General features: G+C 34.3%; 1 protein-coding gene across 2 annotated transcripts in view; it reads left to right on the top strand.

Annotated features, from left to right (window-relative positions):
* The window catches only part of LOC107044078 (alpha-crystallin A chain), a 24321-nt gene extending 6117 nt beyond the window's left edge, over positions 1–18204 (top strand). For both annotated transcript variants that reach the window (XM_015265824.2, XM_015265822.2), the window contains 3 exons: positions 636–755; positions 2299–2485; positions 16997–18204. In XM_015265824.2, the coding sequence (XP_015121310.1) occupies positions 636–755; positions 2299–2485; positions 16997–17191 (502 nt within the window). In that variant the 3' untranslated portion in view covers positions 17192–18204. The remainder of the gene's footprint in view (positions 1–635; positions 756–2298; positions 2486–16996) is intronic.
* Positions 18205–19064: the final 860 nt, after the last annotated feature.

Here is a 19064-nt window from a genome sequence, read left to right on the forward strand (position 1 = left end):
TCTCTCTCTCTCTCTCTCTCTCTCTCTCTCTCTCTCTCTCTCTCTCTCTCTCTCTCTCAGTTCCATGGTCCAACCCATACCTTTCCCATGATGCTCACTGACATTCGAATATCGCGCCTGCGCGTGAGGGCGTAATTGTGCCGAAACTCATAATTATCCAAATCATTTGTTCAAACAACTTTCTTATGAAATCGGAAAAAAATCTGAAACTTATACGTGTTCTCAAGAAAGATTTGATTTATCGCTCACTAGTTTTTCCTCAATACTTGATTATTTTTTTGGGTGATATGGAAATTTCCCTAATTGAGAGTGGGGTAACCTCGGAGGTTATAGCTGAAAGGGTTACAAAAACATACAAGTTTCATTATTTTTTTTCTTGAGACTGAGATCTGAAAAAAATGTGCAATAATTCTTAAGGATGCAGCATACTCAGACATTTCTCTCATGAATTTTCCATTTTTTTTTTTCATTATTTTGACTTTTTACACGAAACACCTTAATTGGCCCGCCTATCGCAAACAGAAGCTGTGATATTACGTGAGAGAGATGATTCTCTTTTTTTATATTTTTCTTTCTGCACTTTTCTTGGTGACTAACTGCTATATAATATCATATTATGCTATATACAATACCAGCCGGCATCACACGAGCACCAGTGAGCATCGTACCTCGACGACCTCGAGGACTGAGGGTTGGGACAAAGTTGATCCTGCCGCGCCATCAAAACGTTCCGCGTTCGACAAGACTTTCACCAGGTGAAGCACAATGCCTCGATTCAGCAAAGAAAAGAATGTTACAAAAATGTTCAACTTCTTTTGGTTCGGCTAGATTTTTTCGCACAATACAGCATCTTCTGCACGATTGTCCGTTAATTTATTCATTGCTTACGCAATTTCATTTCTTATTCACGGTGAAAATTCAACACCAACTCATTTTTTTGAAATATCCGTAGAGTTCGTCACTGGCAAGGCAGTCAATTTTGAAAAATTTAGGTGAAAAGATTTCTCAAGAGAAAATTCTATGGGAATTCTATTGAAATTATATTAGAAATTCCACTCATTCTTGCCGATGTTCTATCGAAAACTTCGTAGTACAAACTTCTTTTCATACAATTTTTCGAGAAATTTTTTAGCAAAAAAATTAATAGATTTTGATGTTTCTGTATGGACTATTTTCTGGAGATTTTTTTATACAGAAATTCGCGGGCTTACATTCTCCTTTATTTTCTATGGTATGTTGTTCTACTTCTCATTACAAAATCCATTTGAGAAAAACTCAGAAAATTCGTACCATAGAAAAAATTATTACAAAATAAACTTTGTAAACAAATCAATATCTATTCCATTTTTTCGATGGAATATTTAAAAATCGCAGGTTAGAATTATATAATTTCCAATGAAAACGAGGAAAAAACGAATAGAATTTTCGGTAGAATTTCTATAACAAGTTAAAGGAGTGCGCTATGTTTCCTATTGAATTTTTTCACAGGTGTAATGATAGATATTCTCAAAAATCATATAGAATTTGAGCCACTAGATATCGCCCAAATTTTTCAATGTACTCAAAAGTCAAGTTACTGTTTAAATTTCGACACAAATTATCACATACCGGGAATTAGATTTGAGTAAGTTTTGAACAACGTACGAAGATATAAAAAAAAGATTAAAACGATGTAAATAATTTTGGAAAAACTGCTCGTAGTGAATGAAAAGGAAAATTCAATCCTAAAAATTTTCTAGTTTTTTTCAAAGTTAGAGTTGAGTGCACATCTTATAAATCAGCTTTTCTCATCATTTTGCTAAATAATTTGCACGCTTTCCACTGCTTTTACGATGAAAAGCATTCGTAGATGAGACGGCTTGCGCATTAATACAATTTCCGCACAAATGCCATAAAAAATCCTCTGTGTGATTAAACCCTCGTTCAGTGAAACATGATTAACAAATTGGACGAGTCCCATCGAGAGTTAACGAAGTAATTCATCGGGTCTCATCAAGAATAAATTGATGACGAAAAATGAGTTCTTATTTGGACTCTTACAAAGAGCCCTGCAAACGTTATTAGCCTAGGTGAATCAATTACGTGACGCTCATTAGTGTATTTAGTGTTATTTCACAATCACTGTTTATGTGTATTATTAGATTATTTATTCTCCATAGCATTACTACCGTAGATCACCGACGCCATCATGGATTTCGATCACCACACAAAGCATCAGTCGTTGTTTAATCATTTCAATGTTTGATAATGACAAAAATTTCATGGTATTAATTGTATTATCAATTTTGTTATTTGCAGTACCACAACACACAACACCCAGAACAGTTCTTTGAGTCCTCAGCAAGACTCTCGCACCTGGTTGGATGGCCTCAACAGTCCGTTGATTCAGGATGAAGGAGACAACAAAACCCTTAAACTTCGATTCGACGTATCCCAGTACACACCAGAGGAAATCGTTGTCAAGACTGTGGACAATAAACTCTTGGTAATTACAATTAATTTTTTAATTGGCCTGTGAAGTGGTCGATGAATCATACTTTATATAATGTGGGATGTGCGTTTCTCCGAAAATTCATGGAAATCTCTAGACGGTGGTAGAGTTCAGAACTCCTCAGGCGAATTGAAAACCCGGGGTTGAAGGGTTTTTGGGATTCAGGGGTTCAGAAAACCTTCAGGCAAATTCAGAAATTGCCTGGAAAATTCTCGAATTTGACAAACAGAGAAATTCCTCTAGAATACTCCAGAGCATTCTAGCATCCTTTAATGATATTTTGATAATATCGAGGAACTTTACAAGTTTTTTCAAAGAATTAGAAAAATTCTGTTCTTTTCCAAAATAATTGGAAAATTTTTTCGGGATTACTAGAAAATTCGCAGGTTTAACCCTACATTGGTCACCCTATAAGGGGAACCCCACCGCGCGTCGTTTTTCTTTAATTACAATTGACTGGATAATCGGAAAAATTCAAAAAATTTGACTTTGTCAATTGAAGTGTCTAAAAAATTATAGTAGTTTTTAGAATAACATATTTCCCAAAATTCCTAAAGAAAACAAATTATTTCGGACAGATGAATCATTTTTTACCCATGTTGAATGAAATTGCCCATGACGCGACGTTGCCGGAAACTCATTAAACGTGACAGAGCAGTGTAGAGTGAATTCGACAACGCTAAAGCCTAAATAACATGGCGTCGAATCTGCGCGAAGGTGACCAAGCGCAGGGACGCGTTTATTAGCCCCTCACGTACGGGCCCGGTATATCATATCGACCCATGCAAAAACGCACGGCTCTTTTCAAAATTGAATATTTCCGAAACTATGGCAAATAATACAATCGGACTAATACCATTGGGAAGGTGAATACTGTAGCTTCAATTATATATTTTAATTATAATTTTTCATTCATCAGAAAATATGGGATGTGAAGAGTATTGAGCGTGTGGTAGACTTGGTATCAGAAAGACCCCGTACGTGAGGGGTGAGTGACCACACTAGGGTTAAAGTTTCCTAAAAAATGTCGAGAAAAACTGAGAAAATCCGAGATTTTTTGGGAATTCTCATGTTTTCTAAAGAGAGACATTATAAGAAAAAAATTGTGGGTTTTCTAGAAAAGTTTTAGTTGAGTTATACAAGCAGAAGAGAATGTACTACCCTCCCTGGTTCCACCGAATTTGTTCCAAGTTATTGTAGCTCCGCCTTTACTGAAGTACATTTTTATATTTGGAGCCCAGCTTCGGCGGCCAGTCTCAATTCTTCCAAGACTTCTCCGCTTATGAGCTAAAAATTTTCGGTTTTTTTGAAAATTTGTGAAAATTCTCGGGTATTCTTCGAAATTCGTGCAAATTCTCGAGTGCGGGAACGTACCCGTAAGGCGAGTAAGGACAGCTAGTATGAATTTAATCCTAGATTGGTCACCATATGAGGGAAGCACTGCTTGCGTCGTTGTCTTTCAATTGCGACTGGCTGGCTAACCAGAAAAATTCCAAAAAATTAGACTTTGTCAACTGAAGTGTCTAAAAAATTGTAGTAGTTTATAGTACAACAGATCGATTATTTTCTCCACGTCAAATGAAATTGTCCGTTATCCGACGTTGTCGGCCACTCTCTAAACGCCCCCAGGCAGTCTAGAGTGAATTTGGCAGCGCTGGAGCCTAAATAACACGGCGGGGAATCCCCGGGGAGTTGACCAAAGTCTTAGGATCGCGCATGATAACCAGACTAGGGTTAAAAGGAATCGTTGGATAGTGCCGCAAATATCTTCGGCAACAAGGGAGGAAAATTCATCAGAAGGTCATTAGTGTAGGAAACCTCTTAATCTCTCAAGTTCTTTAGAAAGCTAATATATTTGCTTCAAATATATTTTCCAAATTATAGACGTTTTATAGACATTTTCGATACCAAAATTATCGATCCGTATTTACGTCAGTGTTTTTGGCTCGGAGAATTTAGATTCAGAATTAATTCCATCAATTTGCATGTCATTACTCCACTTCTCATTTAATAAATCTAGGAAAATTATTCATTCTGTAAATTATCAAGCAATCAGGAATTGTAAATTTCAGTTCAATTATTCAGTGGAAGCTTGGAAAAGTTGCAATACTTCAAATGATACATTTTTTCATTCGAAATTGAATTCATGAGTGTGAAATATCTGAAAACCTAATATTATTAAAAATCGAAAAGTCCATTAGACTACTAATCAATCAAGTAATGGAACGGTAGAAATTCACGCAATATTTTGAGACTATTTTAAATAGTCATATTATCATATTTTTGTAACCACTAGGTTCAATGGAATTCATCTAGATACCTCTTTTGTATCAAATTTGTCCCTCTGAAAACATAAGAAGGCTTTTAGGATTTTCCTTCCTATGCTCTGATTTTAGAGATGTTCCTAAAATCAATAGCGAAGCGATGAAGTTGAAACAAATCGAAAGATTCGACAGCAGAAGATTTGTCTTAGGCGAATCTAGGGGTGTACAATTGTTTTTAAGTAATGTACAAACTCTTTCGCACTTAAAAAACATTTGTACATATGATTATTTGACTCTCCTAGGATTAAATATCCCCTAAATTGAATTTTCTGCTGACGAATATTGTGCTAGTTTCAGCTTCATCCGAAGCGGTAAAACAGTTTAAGTCGATTTAGTCCTTAGCTGAGTTTTCCAGGAATATCTCCGAATCTGAGGGAGATAGCGAAATTTCCGTAATGGCCTTTTTTGTAGAGCAAATTGAGGGCCACAAAAAAGGTCATGACAAAATTTTAGCTATCTTACCTAATTTTCGAGATATTCATTGAAAACTGGCCAATACTCAAAATCGACATAAACCGTTTTACCGCTTCGCTACCGAAATGAATGTGACACTTTTATAGAAAAAATGATTGTCTCGATTGAACAATTCTTTTGATGAGAGTGAAATAATCTCAACATCATTTTTCTTCATTCCGATGAGATTAATTCATCACCTGGGTGGCCAATACACTTACAAACTTCCTCAGTATCCTCCTGCGAAATTGTGCATGACTTGAAGCGAAAACCGCAATTTCCTCGACCCCAATGGTCCATTGCACAATTCCCCCCTGGCAACAGGCGTATCTGGACTATTTTCGTTATGTAATAATATTTTCTATAACGACTTTGAAACAGACCTACGTCGAGATGAAATAATTTCCACAAGAATTAAAATCATTACCCGAAATTGATGAGCTTTTTGAACTCCGGTCAACTAAACTCGTGTAAATATGAATTCTCTAAATGCCTCAGTTATTTCTGGAAGTTTTCAGCTCGATTATTCACCGGAATTCAGAGCTTGTGTCCAAGAATTTACGTTTTCCACTTGTTCAGAAAGTAATGCTCTGATTTCATTAAAAATAGCATCAGATTTTTCGTATTTTTATTATCTCGAGAAAATTAAAATACAATTCTCGTTAACGAAAAACGGTAGCGTCAGTGGATGCATAGAACGCGGCGAGTGCCGGCGGTTGGTTACCGACGAACGAAAATAGTATCACCTAAAAATAATCACCCACTGTGTGCGCTACAGCTAACGCCCGTCACCATCCAATTGGTGTAATTCCTGTCATTGTGAAAGTCCGTGGGTTTTCTCGACGTCTAATCTTATCCAAACCGCCCTTTCAACTTTACCATCCTCATATCCGTTTCATCATCAACTACACAATTACAATTTTCTCAAGCCCTCAAAATCCTCAGTCCACACTGACATAAAAAATTAATTTTATCAAGAGAATTTTATTTGAACAAACTATCATTTGGTTGTTTATTTCCAAATAAATATGATTGTATAGTGAATACCAGTCTTTTTTTCTTGAGATACATTTGATTGGGAGAAGTCGCACTTCTCTAGAATCGAAGTTCCTTTTGTCGCAATAATGAGAGTATTTGATGCCTTTCTCGCCAAAAGGTTGCCAACTCCAGAAATTCGCTGGTTTACTCAAAAATCAAAATTATTCTAAAGACTAAATACGTTGTTATTTCAATCAACACGATCATACGTTGTTCCAAGTAAATTTTAATTGAAGTGAGCATTTCGTATGTCGAATCAGGGTGAATATTGTTACGCGGAAAAACCTTTGACATTGTAGTAAGATATCATTGAGTTGCAAGAAGTTTATATTTCTTGACTAAAAAAAATCGCATTAGTTTACAATAACAGAATCACATGCAGATTACGACAATTCAACACACAATTGAATAGTACAAATTTCGTTCAATGTGATGTACGGAAAACTCAATTTGAACATCGGCTTCATTCGAGAAAACAACATTCAATTCATTCCTCAATGTAATCATCTCCTAGGTACGAATTTTTGATCAATTCATGAAAGTAGAAAATTTCTCGACTGGAGATTATATTAGATTAAAAAAATTGAACTTTTCCATTTTTGTGGTGAATACATGTGACTTGACGCCAAGAACTGTTTTATTTGATTCAAGTAAATGTATCTTAAGAAGAAATAATTGATATTCACCGTAAGATCTTATTTATTTGAAATTGGTTCAAGTATATAATACTTGTTCGGAGAAAGAAACAACTTAATAAAAATATTTTTTTCTGTCAGTCCAGACGACCAATCGACTTTCATCGCTCCACCCTTTGTTCGTTTCACTAAAAATTGTGGGAAGTATTTCATGGGCTCATTCGCATGGGCTTTTTATTTTTCGTTGTATCTGCAACTTGAGCTGTCTAGTGAAATGTTTAGGAAATGGTTAATGGCATCTCTGGTCACGAAGGGAGAAGGGAAAAAATTGGTACACCGTTATGCAAAAGGGGAAACGATCCGGGTCGATGCACTCAAGTGGTGTATCCTTCAGACATTGATGGAGTCTAAAATGTTTCTTCCTTTCTAACCCCGGTCTCTTGATACACTCGAGATCAAATTATTCGGCGAAAACGTTCTTTATCCTCGATCTATTTGCTAAATGTCGAGTGGAGTAGTTCAAAGGTCGTTGGAGATTTATTTTTGAATTGTTTTTCATTATCTTTCTTGGGGTTTTAATCGATTTATATACTACCATGAAAGACCGGTGGGTGAAACGGGGGACGGATGAATCGTGGTCAAGGTCCGTCTCGTATTCGGGTCGGCGAAACAGACCTTAAAGGAATCATGTCCACCTCAGGGTCAGACTGTACTTTTGCGATTCTGTCAAGGGCGAGAAGACTTATGGTCATGAATACAATTTACGTTATCCGCAGATTATAATCGAACTGTTATTTTTGGATTTTGCGTCGCAGGGAAAAATAAATATTATATTTTCCAGTCAGTTCAGGAATACGAGTAACCCTTTATGGAGAATATGAATATACTATTTCTCGATTAAAAATTTCTCCAGTTTTCAGTCATTTTTCCGTGAATTCCCGAGTTAAAAGACAGCATATTTATTGTTTGTACTAGCTGTGAGGCCAGGTTTTTTTGAGAATTCCTGTAATTTAACAAAACCCCTCAATGTTTTCCACTTTTCTAAAACCCACGAGAAGTCAAGAAAATTTGAGTTTCCTAAGAAATTGAAAAAATTATCGGGTGTTCTAGAAAAGTCGAAAACATTGAAGTGTTTCCTTTGAATTTTCTAGAAAACCAGAGAATATTCTCGAATTTGTTCGGAAACTGGAGAATTTTTTTGAATTGCTTAGAAAACCCGAGAATATCCTCAAACTTTGTAGAAATCTCAAAAATTCTCTCGAAAACTCGAGAATATTCTAGAATTTTCCAGAAAGCTGTCGAATTTTCTAGAAGTTTCTACAGGCCATACTAAACTATGTACCGTGGCGTAATAACTTGTAGCCTAAAGCCGATTGGGGACCCTAAACTATGTGATAGTAAAAATGCCATTGAAATCCAATCAATCGTTTTTGCGTGAATCGCAGCAACAAGAAAAAGAATGGGCAACAGATTTATTACATTTAAGATAAGACAAGGTATATTTTTTCCTGGAATAATCTCCGTAATTCTAAAATATTATGTCTAATTCAAGCATTCTATTCAGAATTCCTCATATTAATGAATGAAAAATAAAATATTTCCCATCGAGGCATTTTTTATACGCTTCTATAAACAATTTCATTACCACTCAATTGTTCGTTTATTCCCAATAGATGAATCTTCTCTTTCGTAATGTCCAATGGTTTGTTTTGAGTTATACAGTAGAATAAGAGTAATTTAGTAACAATTTTCATTTTGTGGGTCCACGAGACTAGTCTCGCAAGACTTTTCATTTACTTTTCGTTTACAAATAAACGAAAAGACTTTTTGTTTAATAATATAAAATTTATTCATGTTTGAGATTTTGAGATTCGAACCAAACAATTATTTTTTTGGTAATTTGCAAACGATTTTGTTGGCTCAAACAAGACTTGTTTGAAAGCTTGTTGGTTTTTCTCTCAGTGTAAGACGATCTGTGCATGTTCATAGTCCCCGCAACTTGAATTACCTGTTATAAAGGGGGGAACAGGCAACTGCTCTATACTTCGTACGATTCTTGCCGCTTAGTTTCTCGTCCGCGTGACTTTTTGGGTTTCCCCATCACCCTCCTCCACTAAGCGCCTCGTCAGCCCTTGTTTCCCCAGTTCTATCGCTACCCCATTGCTCTCTTTACCAACCCACAGGCCCTGGATAATCGATGAGACCCACTAACGTGCATGACACAACACACGCGAGACTCATGACTTCGGAATTAGTTTGCCCATGCCTCTAGGAACTCTGAATAATTCTCTTCCTTGTTTTGAATTAGTAATTTCCTCTTCATTAATTCTATTCGAGGAATAAAAAATCATTGATTGCACGAAACAGAACAGTACAAAAATTTCATTTTCTCGAAATGAAAAATGATGGATTAATAATCCAATCGAACCATTGACATCACCCATGATGCAGTCAATCTCCCTATCATCTAATTAACCCATTACGTAATGCAATTAGCGTAGATTCATAGTGTTGATCTACGTTCGAGGGTGCGGCATTAATAATCCCGCACCTGCATTTTTTTTCAATTTCTCTTCCATCATCACGGCGAAACAATTGCCTCTTAATGCTTCACAAATTCACTATCTCACGCCCTTTGAATCAATTCCATCGAAATCATAAAATTAGATGAGTTAAAATAATCATTACGAATTGATGTGTCAATATATATGAAACCAATAATTTTCAGAAGTTCTTGACCTGGTTGCATTGAGAAAAAAATTGAAGAAAAATTACCAAACAAGTCATGTAATCATGGAGCAGAATTCATTTTGAACTCTTGTTCCCCCTTATGTCGGAGCAAAAAAGGCGAGAAAACAATAAATTTTTAGTCCGACTCTAGAGACGCGAAAAATTTATGAAATTCAGTATTCATTTATTCATGATCCATTGTGAATAAAGTAAAATGGATGCTTAACTTTATTCTTTGGAGTGTAACGAACATTTAAAAAGCAGCTAAAATTGGATGAAAATTACGGCGCAAGGAGCATTTTGAAGGGAAAAACAGCAAAAAATGAAATTTTTCGTGGTTATACGGGGCAAAATCGATCGGGTTCGCGATTTTCCCTAGTTATTCCGGTATTCCGTCATATATCACAAACTGCTCAATGCTTCCCAAGGCCCAGTGAAGACTTTTAAATTTCACCGACATATTCCCTTAAAGCCCGGGTGTACTATCTTTCGAAAGTTATCTCGATTTTTTTTTCATCGTTCGTCATCTGAAATTGTCAATTAAGTCCTGCATCATGCAGAAGTGTTGAAAAATTATGAATGAATAATCAAAAAAAAGTAGAAAAAATTCTTATTTTTTTCACAAAGCATTTTTAATTTATATTCAGAATAAGTTGAATAACAAGAAATTGACAAATGTATCTGATTTACAGTGACAAATGGCGGCCTGCCACCCAATATCATGCAGGGGAAGACTGATTTCGTAAATCTTTTCCCACACTGCACATAGACATTTATTACGGAAAAGACTCTTTGAAAAAAGTTGTAATATTTTGGAGAATTTTTTAATCACACTTTTATCACGTAAAAATGGCAGATGACTACATACCACTGTTTTGAAAATTGAGATACCTAGCTGTCACTCCCCACGAAGAGTTAGTGTTTTATTATCCACCATGGAAAATGACAGCTAATAAATAATTTGCCACAGCGAATCAGATATTTGTAATTTCCATTTTTTTCAACTCATTCTGATTCTCAATTAAAAACGTTCTTTGAAAAAGTTCAGAATTTTTTCTATTTTTTTTTTATCATTCTATCATAATTTTTGTGAATTTCTACATGATACCACTCAATTGACAATTTTGGATTACGAAAGATAAAAAAATTCAGATAACATCCGAAAGATAGTACACCCGGGCCTTAAGTAGCGAAATAAATAAAAAGAATCTGCTGATCAAGTTTGATCGAAAGTTCATCGAAGATATTTCACAAAAAAAACGTGTATCGATGTATGATCACTATTTACCAATAATACTACTAATTATGAAGTATTTAGTCCATATATTGACGATCGAATGGCTAAATGAAAGCCCTCTACGACGAACTCCTAAAATTGTCTACACGGAGGAATAAATTTACTCCAGACACAAATTTATTCTGACGATTTATTTGACTAACAGGGCCTGATGCAACCGGCCCGATAACAATTTTCCCCTAAATTCTAGTAGTCGTTCAGAGTAAAGGTCCCAATAAAATCAAACAAGAAGAATAAAAAATTATAATATGTTAGACTCAAGATATTTTTTAGTAGAAATCAGATAGAAATCTCTGAAAGGTCAATTCGCTACACAATTACTACATTTTACGAGTAATTTTTTGTACAAAATTTTTCTTCCTACACTGAGAAAAAATATTGCTTTTGTCAAGTATATTTGCTTGCCACAAGTAAATGTATATAAATATTTGTATTGAACGTGTCTAAATTTTCTGGTAGTTAGTAAATATGCTTGGCAAAAACAACGTTTTTTCTCAGTGTATGCCAGCTAAGATATTTTCTACTTCTTTCATTGTGGACTCAATCAGTGAGAAAAAGTCAAGAAACATTTTTCAAATCATTTTTTACATTTTTCAGAGACTTATATCTTAGGGTTTATAACTTTTGGATATTTATCTGGGAGAATGAATTTTTTACTTAACCCGTAGCTACATTTGTGTTGAAACGGATTTAACCCTGGAGTTAATCCATTCATTTTTCCTCCCCGAGATATATTTCAAGTACTCCCCCTGGTAAAATAATCCATGGAACTTCCAAATTTACATTTGTCTTTAACTGTCGCCTTAATTAAATGAAGTAGGTGCGACGTGTTAACTCAAATGAGGCTACATGATAAATGGAAAGTTATTTTTCGGGTTAAATATTCAAAAATTATAACCCCTATAGATGCGACACTGAATCCCATAATCCTATTCATCGAAATTTCGATGAGAAAAATAATCCGTCAAATTGTTTTAGACTCATTTGCATATACTATACATACGAATGAGTTAATTTGTCCTTCTCACGTGACATTCAAATCACCTTACAAAATGTCAGTCACCACTCCACTTTAAAATCCCGGAAGTGACCTTAACAATCCGTCAAAACGCGCTGATGATTGGTGATGCTCAGAGGGGAGACTGCTGATGAAAGTCAAAATGGCAAGTAGCAGAGAGGTACTTCTGTGGTCAGGGTCACCAGCGTGTCTCGCTAAATACAGCGATGACGATTACCTCACATACGTGCATATAATCATACCACTGAATTCATTAATAGAAAGAGTGATTAATGGTGATCAACTAATGGCGCATAATCACTCCCACGAAATGATGACGAATCGAGTAGATAAGGAGAAATTTATACGATCTAATGTTTTGTTGACCCTTGGTTCGATGGCTGAAGGAGAGGTAGTGATAAAGCAGAACAGAGTATTGGGATATCAAACTCTGTTCTGCTTTTATCATCGGATAAAACCAACCCCAATCCCACCCCCCAGTCCACTGCCGGCGCCACGGTGTCGTTGACTTGCTAACCCACTTCCTGTGAATGTCCTCCACGTTTTATACTTTCATCCGCTTTTTTTCTTTGTTCTCTTCTCTCCCTGTTGCCTGAATAGAGGCATCACCCAGGGGAAATTTAAGTGGGGGTCTAGGGGTGAGGGATGAAACTGACTATTTTCAATAGTCAATAACTCGAGATCGTCAGAGTGAACGTGAACGATTTTTGCTTCCGAATGGAAGCTTTGTAATCGTTGATTTTTACGATCTTCAAGTTCTGTCTGGAAATGATATAAAGTGTCATGAAACGTGAAAATATGATGTTTGTAGAAAATGTGTATGTATGTCCGGATGTGTGTGCGAATTCTTCGGAAAATTTCTGTGCATCTTCACAGAAAAAGGACTACAGTTTAAGCTAAAAATCTAAATCATAACGATCATCAAAGCTAGAAAATAAAAAACCGAAAAACAAAATTTAAAAAACTAATTCTTTCATGCCAACGTTTCGAGGACACTAAAAACTCTTTATCAGGGCACTTTAATCAGTCTGAAAAATTCAAAATACATCATCAGAAAATTAACATTGAGATTTTGGCTAATAATTAGTATTATTGAGTTACACTTGTGTATAGAATTTTGTGCCGATCGATTCAATACATTCTGGTGTAGAGCAATTCATAAAAAAAAAATATTTTTTCTAAAAAGTCACATCGTCATTTTATCGATTATTTTTGCCTCTGGAGGCTTATTGTCGACTTGTTTTATCAACAATTCCATTTCATATTTGAGAATTTGAAATAATTTGCGACCGAAATTTCGAATCCTCTTTTGCTAATTGCTGGATAATTCCACTGAGTAGTTTTGCAAGAAAGGAATAATCATCTGAGATTCTGGCTAAGATGAGGCCACGTTTTTCTTCAAAAATGAAATTAATACCATTTACAGATTTTTTCATACTGAATTCAACAGTTTTTGTAGAATTCTCATAGTACGTTAGGCTTTGGAGAAAAAAATATCGAAGTTGTGAAATTGGTTGAAAATGTAATTTTTCAAAAAGTTCAAACTAAATGAAATGTAGATAAAATTGAATGAGATAAAATAACAGAATATAGTTAAAGAATCATTTTATCTGTTAGAACAGACCGCCTTCAATTCCGTGACGTGATTTCACTGTAAACAAATTCCGAAATTCAAAAATGTATTTGAACTATATGTTAATTAAGTGAATTCTCGGAAGTTGACTTCGCATATGTTTCTAACCCTCTGGAATAATTTAACGGCCACTTTTGTGGTTTTTGGTTATTCCCGCATTGGCTCAAAATTATGGAAATTGACTCTAAGAACGTTTTCGAAAAATCGTTAACTTCAGCATAAAAAAATCTATAAGTGGTATCAATTTCATTTTTGGAGAAAAACTTGGCTTTATTTTATTTTATTATTTTTAACGGAAAAATAAAAATAATAAATAATAATAAATAATTTTTGTTGTAAATTCTAAGAACTTGCCACTGGCCATCGCCCGGGGGCCTTCAGCCAAGTATTTACATTTTATGTACTCAATAGTTGATACAAAAAGAAAGTGTCTGTTTGTGTGTTCATTTTGCTGGATGAGGATCGAGAAATTAAAGATAATTTTTACAAGATTGAGTCTTGGCTTTGTTTTGCTGCAGTGTGTTATTTTCGCCTGTCTTAAATTTGGATAAAATTTTTCCAAACGTCAAAATGAAATGTGATTTTTTCAAATCGCTTCATTCACTAGGAGATATTGATCAGTCATGTCATTCCAACTTTCCCCCATATCAGAGCTGCGATATCCAATCATCTGTATCTTCTCCATTTTTCCCTATTTTTCTTTGCTTCTGGTTTTTATTGGTGAATGTTTCGACCTCTGCAATCACCTGTGCAAACATTCTTACTTCATGCATATCTGCGAATAATATTGAAAGACATAAAAATTCAAATATTCTCTCGTTCGGGTTCTGAAAGAATTCACCAAGTCACTCGGGTCGATATAGTGATGACGCATGGATATTTTCTCTCCGGTTTTATTTATCGAAAATGTTTCATCGTTGGGTAGACTACTATACTAGCAAATGCGAGTGCTTACTGACCTGCTCTAAATTACGAATACGTAGGAGTACGCGCATTTATTCTCGTGAGACGGGGACCAAACAGACCGATGAGTCACGGTAGCACACGCGAGGACAAACACTGGTTGATGGATTTTTTTGGTATTTTTCTTTTTTCAGGGGATTCTGCGATCGGTGATGTAATAATAGGTTCAAGTGGTTGGTTGGAAGAACCGGTATTTTTAGGAGGCGATTGAAGAGAGGAGAGTGATATTGGAGGGTTCATTTGGGTCATATCTGATACACGTGCGTATCGTCCTGATAAATCGGTGAAAACGCATTCTGTCACGCGACGGTTTGACATGAAAACGTGGAAGTGTTCTTTCACGTTCTAGAACAATTATTTTTATGTTCTTATTCCTAGACTCGACAATGATGAGGAAGAAGAAAATAGGATGGGGCGATTTCACTTGGAGATAAGTTTTTTGAGAATAGCACGGAATCTGAGAGAGATAAAGAAATCTTTCGAAGAGAAAACAGTTAAAATTCGGTGTTAATTCTGACACCAAATCGTTGTCCCAAAAAGTCCACGCTGTTTTCAGTGTGCGCTAGCGGTGTCAAAAATTTGGTGTGAAGTATTTATTCGGTGTTAAAGTAGTATGAATAAACTACAGTTGAGTCGTTGAGTGTAACGAGGAAAAATAAATTCAAAAAACTAAAAAAAATTATTCATTATTGATAATTTTTCCTATGAATTTTAAGTTCAATGAGTGTAGAAAATTCATTCATCAAATTTTTCTGAAATTTTTTTTTAAACAATAGTCTCTCGTTTGCCTAAGATGTTTTGAAGTAACACGCCAGTTCGGGCACGCAGAAATATAAATTATTTATGACAAAAGTATGACAATGACGATAATTTTTGTATTGGGCATAGAATTTTTATCTATTTTTTTTTATTTGTCGATTTTTTTTTCTAGATTTTGGAGTCCTCTCTGACCTCGAGAAGTTAATTTTCGCATAAAACTCTGTGTTATTTTTGCACTTCTAGATTAATTATTATTAATAATAGTAGATTGCCGATTGAACCCAAACTCAACCAGAATGGTTCTATTCATAGTAATTTTCATTTGGAATTTATTTCAGATTTTAATTTTCAAAATTCAAGTACAGTAATTTCTTTATTTCCCTATTACGGGCTATTACAGGCTTGCATTTCGTTCTTACAAAAACAATATTAATCTTTAACATTAACTTAAATTCTTATCCATCAGAATAACAAATTTGATTATACCTTAAGACCTTAAAAACTAGGGAGTAGAAGCATAATGAGGATTCGTACAAGGAGAATATAAATTAATAAAAATAAAATACAATAAAATAAGAAAGACAAATTAACGTAAAATTCAAGTTATATTTATGCTTTACCGCTACACTGTTAGTAAATTACTCTTGAATTTTAAAGTGAAAAAGCTTGAAATTTTTAACGACGACAAAGTTACATGAAATTTCTGTATATTTCGTCATTGACGAATTAGATAATTTCTTGAATATTCAAGCAATTCTCGATTTTTAGGCCTATACGGCACTGAAAAACCTTGAAAATTTTGAAAATTCAGGCAATAACGTTCTTGAATCTACAATCTATGGAAAATTGAATTGTATGTGATGTTCAATTTTCACGATGAGTCTGAAAATTCAAGTTTTCATTGAAAAATCAATGATTATTTAACATGAAAAATCCTATTTTCTTAAATTTTCAAGATGAATGAGAAATTTAGTGAACGCGTTCATTTGAAATTGAATTCAATCTCACAACACTGAAAATTCAGATGACGCGGTGACTGAAATTTTAAGAAATTTCTAAAAGTAACACCGGAGAGGTGTAGCGAGTGCGAGTGCGAGTGCATGAAGTCAATGATAAGACAGACTCAATGCCAATTGACACTGAATAAGATAAAATGTGCAAATTCAGATTTTTCATAGTTAACAAATGTAGAAGCTTCAATAATGATTTAAATGTCTTACTTCATAGTGAAAATTTTTAAGCATTTTAATCGTCCCATTAAACTGAAAATTGACGGATTTTCCAGTAACAAAATCTATTGAAATTTCGCATATATTAATTACTGGTGGGACACTCCATATTTTCTGCTTCAAAATCGATGCAAAATATTTCATCAGTCCGATTCAAAGATGTCGAACCAATCCGATTTAATTCCTATTTTTCTAACAATTTATTGAATGTTTTTTTCTCATTACAAACTACCAGTTGATTTTCCATGTAAACTTACTCTCAACAAACACCGTTAAAAATAAAGAACAATAACATACAAAAATATTTTATCAGCGTAATAAATAAACTGCCATAAGGCCACTCACCACATTCGACCACGTCACTACGTAATATTTATAAAGTTGCTTTTCATGCTTTTCATTTGATTTTTTCCTCTTCTTTTTCAGGTCCATGCTAAACACGAAGAGAAAACAGAGAGCAAATCTGTATACAGGGAGTACAACCGTGAATTCCTGTTGCCAAAAGGCACAAATCCCGAGACAATTAAATCATCACTCAGCAAAGATGGTGTACTGACTGTCGAAGCTCCACTTCCAGCACTTGGATACGGTGAAAAACTCATCCCAATTGCCCACCAATAAATTACAACAAAAAAACTTAATTACTCACATTGCCCTATTGAATTACTCCTGTATACCTATGTTTCCAGTCTTTTATTTCCCCCAGAGTCCAACCTTCGGTATTCATGTCTCCCATTTATCCATCAAAACGTTTGGAAAATGTATTATCTTTGCCAACAAGAGCCTCATCGCTGTTGTTAATTGATGTTTGCTATTACGCCTTAAAATTTTTAATAAATGAAAATTTATAAAAGTTTATGTTGATGGTGTGAATTCAAATGATACAGCAACTCCAATCAATCAGAATATTTCAGAGTCCGTTGGACTTGATAAGGTGCATGACTTTTTCAAATCAGAATAAATACTTTATACTTTTCAATACACGAAACGACTGCTTTTCCAAGGTTTTACTATTTATAAAATCAACACTGTTGAAATTTTCTGCTTGAAATTTCCCATGGAAGATTTTCGGATTCCAAGGGAGTCTTCGAATTATCAGGGTTTTACAGAAAATTATCAAGAAATGAAAATTCTTTTCATGGAGAACTGAATATTCGTGTTACATTGTCCAAAAATTAATAACTCTTTCTACAATTTCATGGCATCTTGTAATTTTTACAATTGCGCCTAAATATGTAACTTTTTGGAAATTTCGTTTCTTTTCCTTGTAATTTCCTTCAAAACCCTGAAAATTTGGAAATTCTTTGAAGTTCAAAGAACTTGTATCACAAGTTTCAGTCAGAAATTTTAAACGTCGTCCAACATAGAGTAGAAATTGAAATAAAGTCCAACGGTCTAAAGCTTAATTGAAAGTAACAGTGGGAAAAATGGTACACAAAATTATATTCGTAACTTATATTTGCGTTTAGAATAGACTATACGTTCAAAAGACTAAAAACACAAATGCCTAGCGTATTTAAGCATTATAATATTAATATTATTTATGGATATTGGAATATTTTCCATGCATAATGTTTAAAAATTATTGGCAGAGTTGAGGAGAAATTGAATAAAGATATAAAATTTAAAAGTAATGTCAGAGTTATCTTTCTAATCTTATCAAACTGGTCTTCAGACACTGTTCAATAGGAAATGGAACGAATCTACGTGGGTCGGATGCAGTGAACAAATATGTATGTCAGGTGTTATCACAGCTTTTATACTTTATTAAGAAAATATTTAATCTTATATACATGAGAATATCATTTTCATGTTTAATGATTCTGTAAAATTAAAAGGGACATGTACAAATTCATTTTATATTCAGCTTTTCTTCAACGGTATCAACGTTGCACATGATTTATTAAAGGTTCGACGTCTTCCTCTCATTCTTCATGTCAAAAAATTGTTACAATTCTCGACGTTTTTTGGTTTTTAAATAATATACTGATTATTACTGAAGGTAGTGAGTACAAAGCACCAACAGTTACATAAAATAAAAATTCCCAAACATTTCATGAGTAAATACGAAATATGTTCAATTGATTCGAGAGAACTAACAATAAGTTATGATAGAGCTCATAATCATAATTCAGTTTCATTTTAAAAATATATTAGACTTCTCAACAAGATATACACAATTACTCATTCACCCTCATGATCATGGTTAAAAACTTAATTATTCGTTTTGTATTAAAAAATCAGTTTAAGAGGAGACTACTATGAGTTTTGAAAGTCGCGGGCTATTGCAATGAGATTCCTCATTCATTGAAGCTCGATTATGTATGTCTAAAAACGTATGATTTAATGCAAAAAAAGGTTTCAGTATACAACCCCCGCCCCTACACAGCGAATTTCATTTTTTTTTAAATAAAAAATTACATCATTCATGTAAAATGGCCCTAGAAATGTTTCTGAAAGAATCGAGAATATATTTTTATTATTTCAAGGATAA

This window comes from Diachasma alloeum, unplaced genomic scaffold, assembly GCF_001412515.2.
Source record: "Diachasma alloeum isolate Michigan unplaced genomic scaffold, Dall2.0 Dall_scaffold_00672, whole genome shotgun sequence".
In the NCBI taxonomy this organism is placed as follows: domain Eukaryota; kingdom Metazoa; phylum Arthropoda; class Insecta; order Hymenoptera; family Braconidae; genus Diachasma; species Diachasma alloeum.